Source organism: Bufo bufo, chromosome 6, assembly GCF_905171765.1.
Source record: "Bufo bufo chromosome 6, aBufBuf1.1, whole genome shotgun sequence".
NCBI classification, from domain to species: Eukaryota; Metazoa; Chordata; class Amphibia; order Anura; family Bufonidae; genus Bufo; species Bufo bufo.
This window is the reverse complement of record NC_053394.1, coordinates 432,362,313-432,373,948: the sequence shown is the minus strand read 5'-3', so window position 1 is coordinate 432,373,948 and position 11,636 is coordinate 432,362,313. Positions and strand designations below refer to the sequence as shown.

The 11,636-nt window shown below is 53.2% G+C and overlaps 2 protein-coding genes across 3 annotated transcripts in view; both read right to left on the bottom strand.

Moving 5' to 3' along the window:
- Nucleotides 1–1,750, bottom strand: part of LOC121005365 (zinc finger protein with KRAB and SCAN domains 1-like) — a 30,355-nt gene extending 28,605 nt beyond the window's left edge. For both annotated transcript variants that reach the window (XM_040438055.1, XM_040438057.1), the window contains exon 1: nucleotides 1,643–1,750. The gene's annotated coding sequence lies outside the window, so the exon portion shown is untranslated. The remainder of the gene's footprint in view (nucleotides 1–1,642) is intronic.
- A 4,251-nt stretch (nucleotides 1,751–6,001) lies between these two features.
- LOC121005366 (zinc finger protein 367-like) lies at nucleotides 6,002–11,320 on the bottom strand. The gene is made up of 5 exons (XM_040438058.1): nucleotides 11,176–11,320; nucleotides 10,599–10,844; nucleotides 10,475–10,531; nucleotides 10,289–10,354; nucleotides 6,002–6,553 (listed from the first exon to the last, which is right to left on the bottom strand). The coding sequence occupies exons 2-5, from the start codon at nucleotides 10,825–10,827 to the stop codon at nucleotides 6,168–6,170; spliced, it is 738 nt and encodes a 245-aa protein (XP_040293992.1). The 5' UTR covers nucleotides 10,828–10,844; nucleotides 11,176–11,320; the 3' UTR covers nucleotides 6,002–6,167.
- Between the last annotated feature and the right edge of the window lie 316 nt (nucleotides 11,321–11,636).

The following is an 11,636-nucleotide window of genomic DNA, read 5'->3' as shown; positions in this document are numbered from 1 at the left end:
GCATGGCACATGCGCAGAGACATGAGAAAAGTGTGAGGAAGTGAGCGCCCCCCTCCCCCATCCTCTGTGCCGTGCAGGACAGCTCGGAGACACTGACATTACTCGCTATCCTGCATGACACATGTGCAGAGACAGGAGTCTCTGGGAAAGCTGGGTGACCCCCTCCCCCTCTGCCTTTCCATGTTCTTATTATCTGCATTTATGCCTTGCAGGATAGCAGGAAATCTGAGTGACATTACATGATGTAACAGCACCCAGCTTTCCTGCTCTCCTGCATGGCACATGTGGAGAGACATGAGAATAGTCTGAGAAAGCGGAGTATAAGGCTACTTTCAGACTGGCGTTCAGAGCGGGTCCGTCTGGTGTCTGCACAGACGGATCCGCTCCTATAATGCAGACGATGGGATCTGTTCAGAACGGATCCGTCTGCATTGTATTTCAGAAAAAAATCTAAGTCTGAAAGTTAGTCAGACGGATCCGTCCAGACTTTACATTGAAAGTCAATGGGGGACGGATCTGTTTGAAATTGCACCATATGGTGTCATCTTCAAACGGATCCATCCCCATTGACTTACATTGTAAGTCTGGACGGATCCGCTCACCTCCGCACGGCCAGGCGGACACCCGAACGCCGCAAGCAGTGTTCGGGTGTCCGCCTGCTGAGCGGAACGGGGGCTGAGCGCTGGCAGACTGATGCATTCTGAGCGGATCCGCCTCCACTGAGAATGCATCAGGACTGGACGGATCCGTTCGGTGCCGCTTGTGAGACCCTTCAAACGGAGCTCAGAAGCGGAACCCCAAATGCTAGCGTGAAAGTAGTCTAACACAACTCCCACCTCCCCTCATATCTTCTCCTACCTCTGCACTTGTGCCATACAGGACATCAGGAAAGCTGAGTCACATTACATAATAGCACCCAGCTTTCCTCCTGTTCTGAATGGCCTATGTGCAGAGGAATAGCCTGGGAAAGCTGAGTGAGAGGTTGTCCTCACCTACAAGTCCTCACTTCATTACTGGTGGGGTTGTGGCAATCCAGAGGAATCAGGCGGGAGGCGGAGCTAGAAGGCGGGAGGCGGAGCTAGAAGGCGGAGCTAGAAGGCGGGAGGCGGAGCTAGGAGGCGGGGCTAGCAGACGGGAGAAAGTTAGGAAGATAGATGGGGGGGGGGCGACTCTCCTCCACTGGGGGCCCCCCCTTCCTCACGGGCCCCATAGCAGCTGCGTGGTCTGCCTATGGTAGGTACCCCACTGCTTTGCTTCTCCTTCAATCAAAGTTCTCTGCTCTGGGCGGGGGGCGGAGCCTGTGGCAACATAACATACGTCAGCCAGACGCTAGACGTGCCTGCCTGTGCTGTGCATGCCGCTGCTCCAGTCTCCGATCTCTTAAAGAGACAAGCAGCGCAGCCACAGCAGCCGCCAGCGTCCGGAGGGGGGCCCCTCCACTCCAGCCCAGTTTTAATTACATTACTGCGGCACGGCGCCACACAATAGAATTATAGATATAGTAGTAGTTGCGGCCGGGCCGGCGCTGGGGGCCCCTAGGGAGTCGGGGGCCCGGGGGCAAATTGCCCCCCTTGCCTCTATGGTAGCGCCGGCCCTGCACACAGTGCCCGCCCCTCCCCCAGCACACAGGAGCCGCACACACCTGAGGACTAGCGGGCACAGAACGGAGCTGCTCCTGGTAGTTCTGATGACGTAATCGTCGCGTGATCCTCGGGTCACATGACCGGACTGAAGGGCGGAGCTTCTGTGTAATACAACTGAAAGGAGAAACATAAAGAGAGGGCTGAGGAGGAGGAGCCGCAGGGAGCAGCGTGTGAGGGGTGGGGTCACAGGGAGAAGTGTGTGAGAGGAGGGGCCACAGGGAGCAGTGTGTAAGAGGAGGGGCCACAGGGAGCAGCGTGTGAGGGGAGGAGCCACAGGGAGAAGCGTGTGAGAGGAGGGGCCACAGGGAGCAGCGTCAGTGGAGGGGCCATAGAGAGCAGTGTGTAAGAGGAGGGGCCACATGGACCAGCGTGTGAGTGGAGAGGCCACAGGGAGAAGCGTGTGAGGGGAGGGGCCACAGGGAGCAGTGTAAGGGGAGGAGCCACAGGGAGCAGCGTGTGAGGGGAGGGGCCACGGGGAGCAGTGTGAGGGGAGAAGCGTGTGAGGGGAGGGGCCACGGGGAGCAGTGTGAGAGGAGAGGCCACAGGGAGAAGCGTGTGAGGGGAGGGGCCACAGGGAGCAGCGTGTGAGGGGAGGGGCCACAGGGAGCAGTGTGAGGGGAGGAGCCACAGGGAGAAGCGTGTGAGGGGAGGGGCCACAGGGAGCAGCGTGTGAGGGGAGGGGCCACGGGGAGCAGTGTGAGGGGAGGAGCTACAGGGAGCAGCGTGTAAGGGGAGGGGCCACAGGGAGCAGCGTGAGAGGGGAGGGGCCACAGGGAGCACCGTGTGAGGGGAGGGGCCACAGGGAGAAGCGTGTAAGAGGAGGGGCCACAGGGAGCAGCGTGTGAGGGGAGGGGCCACGGGGAGCAGTGTGAGGGGAGGAGCTACAGGGAGCAGCGTGTAAGGGGAGGGGCCACAGGGAGCAGCGTGTGAGGGGAGGGGCCACAGGGAGAAGTGTGTAAGAGGAGGGGCCACAGGGGCAGTGTAAGAGTTGGAAGCAGCTCCCAGTTTCTTGCAGTGTAGGTCCCCACACACACCTTTTGCAGTTGGACCCGGGTGGAGGGGCCCTTTGTGGCCCCCAGAGGCTCCTGTGGCCCCGCCGCTCTCCCATTATACAGAGGAGGAGTTTTGCTCTTTCTTCCTCTTCGGACGCTGTTCACACAGGATTTTGCTGCTGAATATTCACCCATTAAATCCGCCCTGATTATAACCTGCAGGGCGACGTCTGCCCGGTGTGAACACCGCCCTAGAGCGGAGGAGGCCAGCCATGGTGAGCTGGGTCCACTGTGCGGGTACCAACCCTCCTCCGGAGGACACTTACCTAGTAGAGAGCAACCGGCAGCAGCTCTGTCAGGAATTCTCAGCCATGATGGCGGTGCGGGAGCTGAGAGGCTTCTAAACCAAGGGCCCCAGCCTGGCGTCCACTGCGGCGGCTCAGGGACACTGCAGACTGTGCCGCCACCCGCTGCTGGAAGGCGCCGATTCCTCCCCTAGAACATCTGAGTATTACAGCGCCGGTGGAGTGTGCCACAATTAGGCCTCATGCACACGACCGTTCAGTTTTTTGCAGTCCGCAAATTGCGGATCCACAAAACACGGAAGCCGCCCGTGTGTCTTTTGCAATTTGCGAAATGGAACGGGCGGCCCATTGTAGAAATGCCTATTCTTGTCCACAAAACGGACAATCGGACATGCTCTATTTTTTTTACGGAGCAACGGATGCGGAGAGCACACGGAGTGCTGTCCGCATTTTTTGCGGCCCCATTGAAGTGAATGGGTCCGCACCCGAGCCGCAAAAACTGCGGCTCGGATGCGGACCAGAACAACGGTCGTGTGCGTGAGGCCTTAGTCTGTAACCGGCCGCGGGCGCTGCCCTCCTGCTCTGGACACGACCTCAGGCTCTATTCACATGGGCAGTTTTTCATTCCGGTTTTAGGCTAGGTCTACACGACTATTTCTATAATGGCAGTCCATGGTGTCGCACTGCAACCTGCTGCCACAGTCGCAGAAAATCCATTCCAGGTGCAGTGCGACACCTCAGACCGCCATTATAGAAATTGCAGCGCGACAAATGTTGCCGTGCAGTTGTGCGCTACGTGTCGTCGTGTAGACCGGGCCTTATTGTCGGCCTGAGGTAGATTATAAAGGAGCGAGCCTAATGGGTAATGTGAACGGGGGGTAAAGGGGGGCCCCGCAGCCGGCATCAGTCCTGTGTACAGTGCATTGGGAAAGTCTGCGGTAGGGCTGCAGCGAACGATTATTTGAATAATCGATTAGTTGTCGATAATTTCATCGATTAATCGGGGGGAAAAAAAGACAAAAAAAGGGGTTTATATGATTTTATATAATGTTCAAAGGACAAATTAAAACAAATTGTGGATGGCGCTGTTATGGGGGGAGATCTGTGGATGGCATCTTATGCTTTATGTCTCATCCACAGATCCCCCTCCCATAGCAGCCCCGCCGCTCACAGCAGTATTCCTTAACCGGCAGTAACTTGTATTTTAGATCACTGTACCTTTATTACCTTACAATGAAGCTCCAGGAACAGGCAGAGCGGGCGGCGGCGTAACGTCACTTACTCACATGACGCGCATGCTCCGCCTACTTTATGAATGAAGGAGGCGGAGCAGGCGTGTCATGTGAGTTACTCGGGACACGAGCCGGCGGCCCCGTTACTCGGGACAGTTGAAGCCTTCGGCAGTGATTCCAGCCTCCAGTCTTCTTGGAGATGATGCTACAAGGTTCACACCTGGATTTGGGGATTTTCGGCCGATCTTCTCTGATGATCCTCTCACGCTCTGTCAGGTTGGGTGGGGCTCGTCGGTGGACAGCCATTTTCCGGTCTCTTCCGTCCATCCCATGCTGCACTGTAGGATGATATTTGGGCAGGTGATGAGCGGCGCCTGTTTCCTCCAGACAGGACTCCTAGAGTCTTGGTTCCATCAGACCTGATAATCTTGCTCCTCACAGTATGAGGTCCTTTAGGTGATTTTTTTTTTTTTACAATCTTCAGACGGCTTTCTTGTGTCTTAGGACCCTTACACACGACCGTATGCCCCCCGAGACACATGTCCCTGAGCGGCATTGATCGGGAGCACACGGCATCATAGAATACAACGATACTGTGCACGTCGGGCCGCCCGCGGGACTAGTGTCCTGCACTCATAGGACGTGCACAGTATCATTGTAATCTATGATGCGGTGTGCTCCCGATCAATGCCGCTCCGGGACATGTGTCTCGGGGGGCATACGGTCGGGTGCAAGGGCCCTTACTGAGGGGCTTCTTTCTGGCCGCTCTGCCATGAGCCTAGACTGGGGGGAGCTTCCTTCTGGAAGTTTCTCCCATCTGCACACAGGATTTTCGGAGCTCAGCCGGAGTGACCTCTTACCAAGGCCCTTCTCCTCGGGTTACTTCTCAGAGTGGCCAGCTCTAGGAACAGTCCTGGTTGTTCTAAACGTCTTCCATGTAGAATTATGGAGGTCACTGTGCTCTTGGGAAGTCTCAGTGCAGCAGAAATGTTTTTGTGCCTCCACACAATCCTGTCTCTGAGCTCTACAGGCAGTTCTCTCCTCCTCCTCACGGCTGTGAGATCTTATACAGACAGGGCTGTGTCCTATCCACTGAAGTTACCACAGGTGACTCCAATCAAGGCGTAGAACATCTCAAAAAAGATCCAGAGAAATGGGAGGCCTCCAGAGAGAAATGTCCAAGTGTCACAGCAAAGGGTGTGAAGACTTATGTCCAGGTAAAATTGTAGGTTTTTCTTATTAAATTAGTAAACATTTCTACAATTCTGTCCTCACTTTCTGATTATGGGGGAATTGGGGGACGTTATACAAAGTGAGAGGGGCTGAAGACGTACAGCGGGGGAGGGGCGATCACCATGAGCCGCAACGTCACGACCACACGAGAGCCGCATCCTGCAAACACCTTTATTAGAAGACAAGACCCTGAGCTCAGGTCTCCACAGACGTATGGACAGAAGACAGGACGGACAGGTGTGACCTCCAGAAACTGGAGCCACCATCAGGGGCAGGACACGCCCTGGTGAGGACATCACAGCGGACAAGCATCTGTGTGGTGGGCTCTGACTCCGGGGACCCCCCACATGTCTGCTGCCACCGAGCGCTGTGCTCTCCGATCTCCAACAGTCCCACCAGGATGAGCGCAGGAGCAGTCCGCCCGCCGCTCCAGTCCCAGAACCACACAGGGCCCCAGGTCTGGTGATCGGTGGTGGTCACAGTGGTCGGGGCCCCACCAATCAGATGCTACAGGACAGAGAATATGTAAACATCTCGGCACAAGCCCTTTAACCCCTTGCTGTCCATGCACATCAGGGCACCCTGTCCCTGTACAGACTGGAAAGTGTCCTGTGGGTGGCGCACGTGTCACTCGCAGGATGATCGGCCACGTCCCATCAGAGGCTGATGTTTTGGGCCCCGGCGAGTGTTTTGTTATCACTGGCAGAGTTCAGTCACCCCCGGAGTGGCGCTCGGCCTCTCCTCCAGCGCAGTGCCGCCCGCTCAGCAGCCATGTTTCCTTTTCTTGTGTGTTTTAAGGCCGGCGGCGGACTGAAAGGCTTTCCCGCACTCCTCGCACTCGTGCAGCGTCTCCTCCAGGTGCTCGGCCTGGTGGGCTTCCAGGTCCGGTTCTGTCGGGAAGCAGGAGCCGCAGATCTCGCAGCACAGAATCACCTCCGCGTGATGCTCTGCAGGGCGCGGTGCTCTGCGGGAGGGACCTGTCGGGGGGGACCCCGGGGTGCGGCTACGTGTCCGCTCCGCCTCCTCCGGCTTCTCTTTAGGATTCCTTATTCTTCTCGTCCTTGTAACCGCCGCATCACTGGGTCGCAGAGGGTCCATGGAGGCCCCGACATCGTCCTCTACCCCCGATCCTGGACTCGTGTCCGCACCTGACAGAAGGACAGACATCAGGACATAACGGGGGATGCTGCATTCTGTGTGAGTGGAGTATAGGACACGTGCAAGCAGCTCTGGATGTGACAGGAGTATAAGAGGTATGGATACAGCTCTGGATGTGACAGGAGTATAAGAGGTATGGATACAGCTCTGGATGTGACAGGAGTATAAGAGGTATGGATACAGCTCTGGATGTGACAGAAGTATAAGATGTATGGATGCAGCTCTGGATGTGACAGGAGTATAAAAAGTATGGATACAGCTCTGGATGTGACAGAAGTATAAGATGTATGGATGCAGCTCTGGATGTGACAGGAGTATAAGATGTATGGATGCAGCTCTGGATGTGACAGGAGTATAAGATGTATGGATGCAGCTCTGGATGTGACAGGAGTATAAGATGTATGGATGCAGCTCTGGATGTGACAGGAGTATAAGATGTATGGATGCAGCTCTGGATGTGACAGGAGTATAAGATGTATGGATGCAGCTCTGGATGTGACAGGAGTATAAGATGTATGGATGCAGCTCTGGATGTGACAGGAGTATAAGATGTATGGATGGAGATCCGGATTTGACAGGAGTATAAGATGTATGGATGGAGATCCGGATGTGACAGGAGTATAAGATGTATGGATGTGACAGGAGTATAAGATGTATGGATACAGCTGTGGATGTGACAGGAGTATAAGATGTATGGATGCAGCTCTGGATGTGACAGGAGTATAAGAGGTATGGATACAGCTGTGGATGTGACAGAAGTATAAGATGTATGGATGGAGATCCGGATGTGACAGGAGTATAAGATGTATCGATGCAGCTCTGGATGTGACAGGAGTATAAGATGTATGGATGGAGATCCGGATTTGACAGGAGTAAAAGATGTATGGATGGAGATCCGGATGTGACAGGAGTAAAAGATGTATGGATGGAGATCCGGATGTGACAGGAGTATAAGATGTATGGATGTGACAGGAGTATAAGATGTATGGATACAGCTCTGGATGTGACAGGAGTATAAGATGTATGGATACAGCTCTGGATGTGACAGGAGTATAAGATGTATGGATGTGACAGGAGTATAAGATGTATGGATGTGACAGGAGTATAAGATGTATAGATACAGCTCTGGATGTGACAGGAGTATAAGATGTATGGATGTGACAGGAGTATAAGATGTATGGATACAGCTCTGGATGTGACAGGAGTATAAGATGTATGGATGTGACAGGAGTATAAGATGTATGGATACAGCTGTGGATGTGACAGGAGTATAAGATGTATGGATGTGACAGGAGTATAAGATGTATGGATACAGCTCTGGATGTGACAGGAGTATAAGATGTATGGATACAGCTCTGGATGTGACAGGAGTATAAGAGGTATGGATACAGCTCTGGATGTGACAGGAGTATAAGATGTATGGATGTGACAGGAGTATAAGATGTAAGGATACAGCTCTGGATGTGACAGGAGTATAAGATGTATGGATACAGCTCTGGATGTGACAGGAGTATAAGAGGTATGGATACAACTCTGGATGTGACAGGAGTATAAGATGTATGGATGCAGCTCTGGATGTGACAGGAGTATAAGATGTATGGATGCAGCTCTGGATGTGACAGGAGTATAAGAGGTATGGATACAGCTCTGGATGTGACAGGAGTATAGGATGTATGGATGCAGCTCTGGATGTGACAGGAGTATAAGATGTATGGATGCAGCTCTGGATGTGACAGGAGTATAAGATGTATGGATGCAGCTCTGGATGTGACAGGAGTATAAGATGTATGGATGCAGCTCTGGATGTGACAGGAGTATAAGATGTATGGATGCAGCTCTGGATGTGACAGGAGTATAAGATGTATGGATGCAGCTCTGGATGTGACAGGAGTATAAGATGTATGGATGCAGCTGTGGATGTGACAGGAGTATAAGATGTATGGATGCAGCTGTGGATGTGACAGGAGTATAAGATGTATGGATACAGCTGTGGATGTGACAGGAGTATAAGATGTATGGATACAGCTGTGAATGTGACAGGAGTATAAGAGGTATGGATACAGCTCTGGATGTGACAGGAGTATAATATGTATGGATGCAGCTCTGGATGTGACAGGAGTATAAGATGTATGGATGGAGATCCGGATTTGACAGGAGTATAAGATGTATGGATGGAGATCCGGGTGTGACAGGAGTAAAAGATGTATGGATGGAGATCCGGATGTGACAGAAGTATAAGATGTATGGATACAGCTCTGGATGTGACAGGAGTATAAGATGTATGGATACAGCTCTGGATGTGACAGGAGTATAAGATGTATGGATGTGACAGGAGTATAAGATGTATGGATACAGCTCTGGACGTGACAGGAGTATAAGATGTATGGATGTGACAGGAGTATAAGATGTATGGATACAGCTCTGGATGTGACAGGAGTATAAGATGTATGGATGTGACAGGAGTATAAGATGTATGGATACAGCTCTGGATGTGACAGGAGTATAAGATGTATGGATGTGACAGGAGTATAAGAGGTATGGATACAGCTCTGGATGTGACAGGAGTATAAGATGTATGGATACAGCTCTGGATGTGACAGAAGTATAAGATGTATGGATACAGCTCTGGATGTGACAGGAGTATAAGAGGTGTGGATACAGCTCTGGATGTGACAGGAGTATAAGAGGTGTGGATACAGCTCTGGATGTGACAGGAGTATAAGATGTATGGATACAGCTCTGGATGTGACAGGAGTATAAGATGTAGGGATACAGCTCTGGATGTGAGGAGTATAAGATGCATGGATACAGCTCTGGATGTGACAGGAGTATAAGATGCATGGATACAGCTCTGGATGTGACAGGAGTATAAGATGCATGGATACAGCTTTGGATGTGACAGGAGTATAAGATGTATGGATACAGCTCTAGATGTGACAGGAGTATAAGATGTATGGATACAGCTCTGGATGTGACAGGAGTATAAGAGGTGTGGATACAGCTCTGGATGTGACAGGAGTATAAGAGGTGTGGATACAGCTCTAGATGTGACAGGAGTATAAGATGTATGGATACAGCTCTGGATGTGACAGGAGTATAAGATGTATGGATACAGCTCTGAATGTGACAGGAGTATAAGATGCATGGATACAGCTCTGGATGTGACAGGAGTATAAGATGCATGGATACAGCTCTGGATGTGACAGGAGTATAAGATGCATGGATACAGCTCTGGATGTGACAGGAGTATAAGATGCATGGATACAGCTCTGGATGTGACAGGAGTATAAGATGCATGGATACAGCTCTGGATGTGACAGGAGTATAAGATGCATGGATACAGCTCTGGATGTGACAGGAGTATAAGATGCATGGATACAGCTCTGGATGTGACAGGAGTATAAGATGCATGGATACAGCTCTGGATGTGACAGGAGTATAAGATGCATGGATACAGCTCTGGATGTGACAGGAGTATAAGATGCATGGATACAGCTCTGGATGTGACAGGAGTATAAGATGCATGGATACAGCTCTGGATGTGACAGGAGTATAAGATGTATGGATACAGCTCTGGATGTGACAGGAGTATAAGATGCATGGATACAGCTCTGGATGTGACAGGAGTATAAGATGCATGGATACAGCTCTGGATGTGACAGGAGTATAAGATGTATGGATACAGCTCTGGATGTGACAGTCAGTAACGCTCTCGGATGTCTTACCTGGGACCCGTGCGCTCTCTCCCCCGTCCGCGCTGCCGCTCCCGTCCTTTCCGATTCTTCTGTTCTCTGGAAATAACAGAACTGAGCAGAGATCACCCCAGACCATACACACTGATGTCTGCCCCGGGGTTGATGCTGCTGGGTCAGAGTCTGGACACAGCACAGATATCTGGAAGAGTCTCGTACCTGACATGTGCGCGGCCTGCTCCCCGTCGTCGGCTGGGATTGTCCGCTTCTGGTGACCTGGGGATAAAAGACAGTGAGCGCAGCGGCTCCTCCGGGGCGGGAGATCGGGGGTGCGAGGCCTTACCTGCGCCGCTCCTCATCACCCTGCGCAGGATGGTGTCCAGCTTGGTGGGCCGCCCGCTCCGGGGTCGGGTGTCGATGCTGTTGAAGACCTTCCACTTGTAGATGATCTGCCGGACGGTGGAGCGGTGCAGGTCGAAGACCTTGCTGATGGTCTTATAGCCTTTGCCGTCCTTGTGGGCCTCCACCACCTTCTTCCGGACCTCCTCGGAGATCTCCTTGGACCGGGGCATGGTGCTGGGGTGCACGCCTGAGAGGAGACACAGAGAGGGCCACAGTCATCACCTCTAGGGCAGCGCATCCTGACTCATGAATAGAATACTAGCTGAGCAGTGAGGACTGATACTTTTCTGTATGCCTCCCACATGACAGCAGAGGATGTCACCAGTTTCTAACCCTCCTGCCATTATCTCCAATTGTGGGGTTTCATTAACCCCCTGAGTGACAGGGAACCCTCCAGAGTTACCAGGGTGAACAAGGGCTGCACCCCAACCTATAGGTGACGCTGGGGACTGATGACGTCACCTGCCCGGTGGATATGAGCTCAGCAGGACGCTACAGTCATCATTCTCATCACTTACCTGGAGTCAGGAGCCCGCACCGGAAGCAGCCCCGGTCCTGACCCTCCCTGCAGGAAGCAGCCGCGGAGGACGCCGGGACATGTAGTCCTCGCCGCTGCCTCCGTACTGACTACAATGCAGGTGCTCCTGGGAGGTATGACGTCACTGGATGAGGCGGAGTCTCGCTACCTAATGGGCGGGGCCGCCGGATCAAGTGCTTAGCAGGATGGTGGAGAGGGGAGCGGGAAAGCGCAGGATGGTGGAGAGAGGAGCTGGAGGGAGCAGGATGGTGGAGAGGGGAGCGAGGGGGCGCAGGATGGTGGAGGGAGGAGCAGGATGGTGAAGAGATGAGCGGTAGGGTGCAGGATGGTGGAGAGAGGAGCGAGAGGGCGCAGGATGGTGGAGGGAGGAGCGAGAGGGCGCAGGATGGTGGACAGAGGAGCGGGGGGCGCAGGACGGTGGAGAGAGGAGCGGGAGGGCGC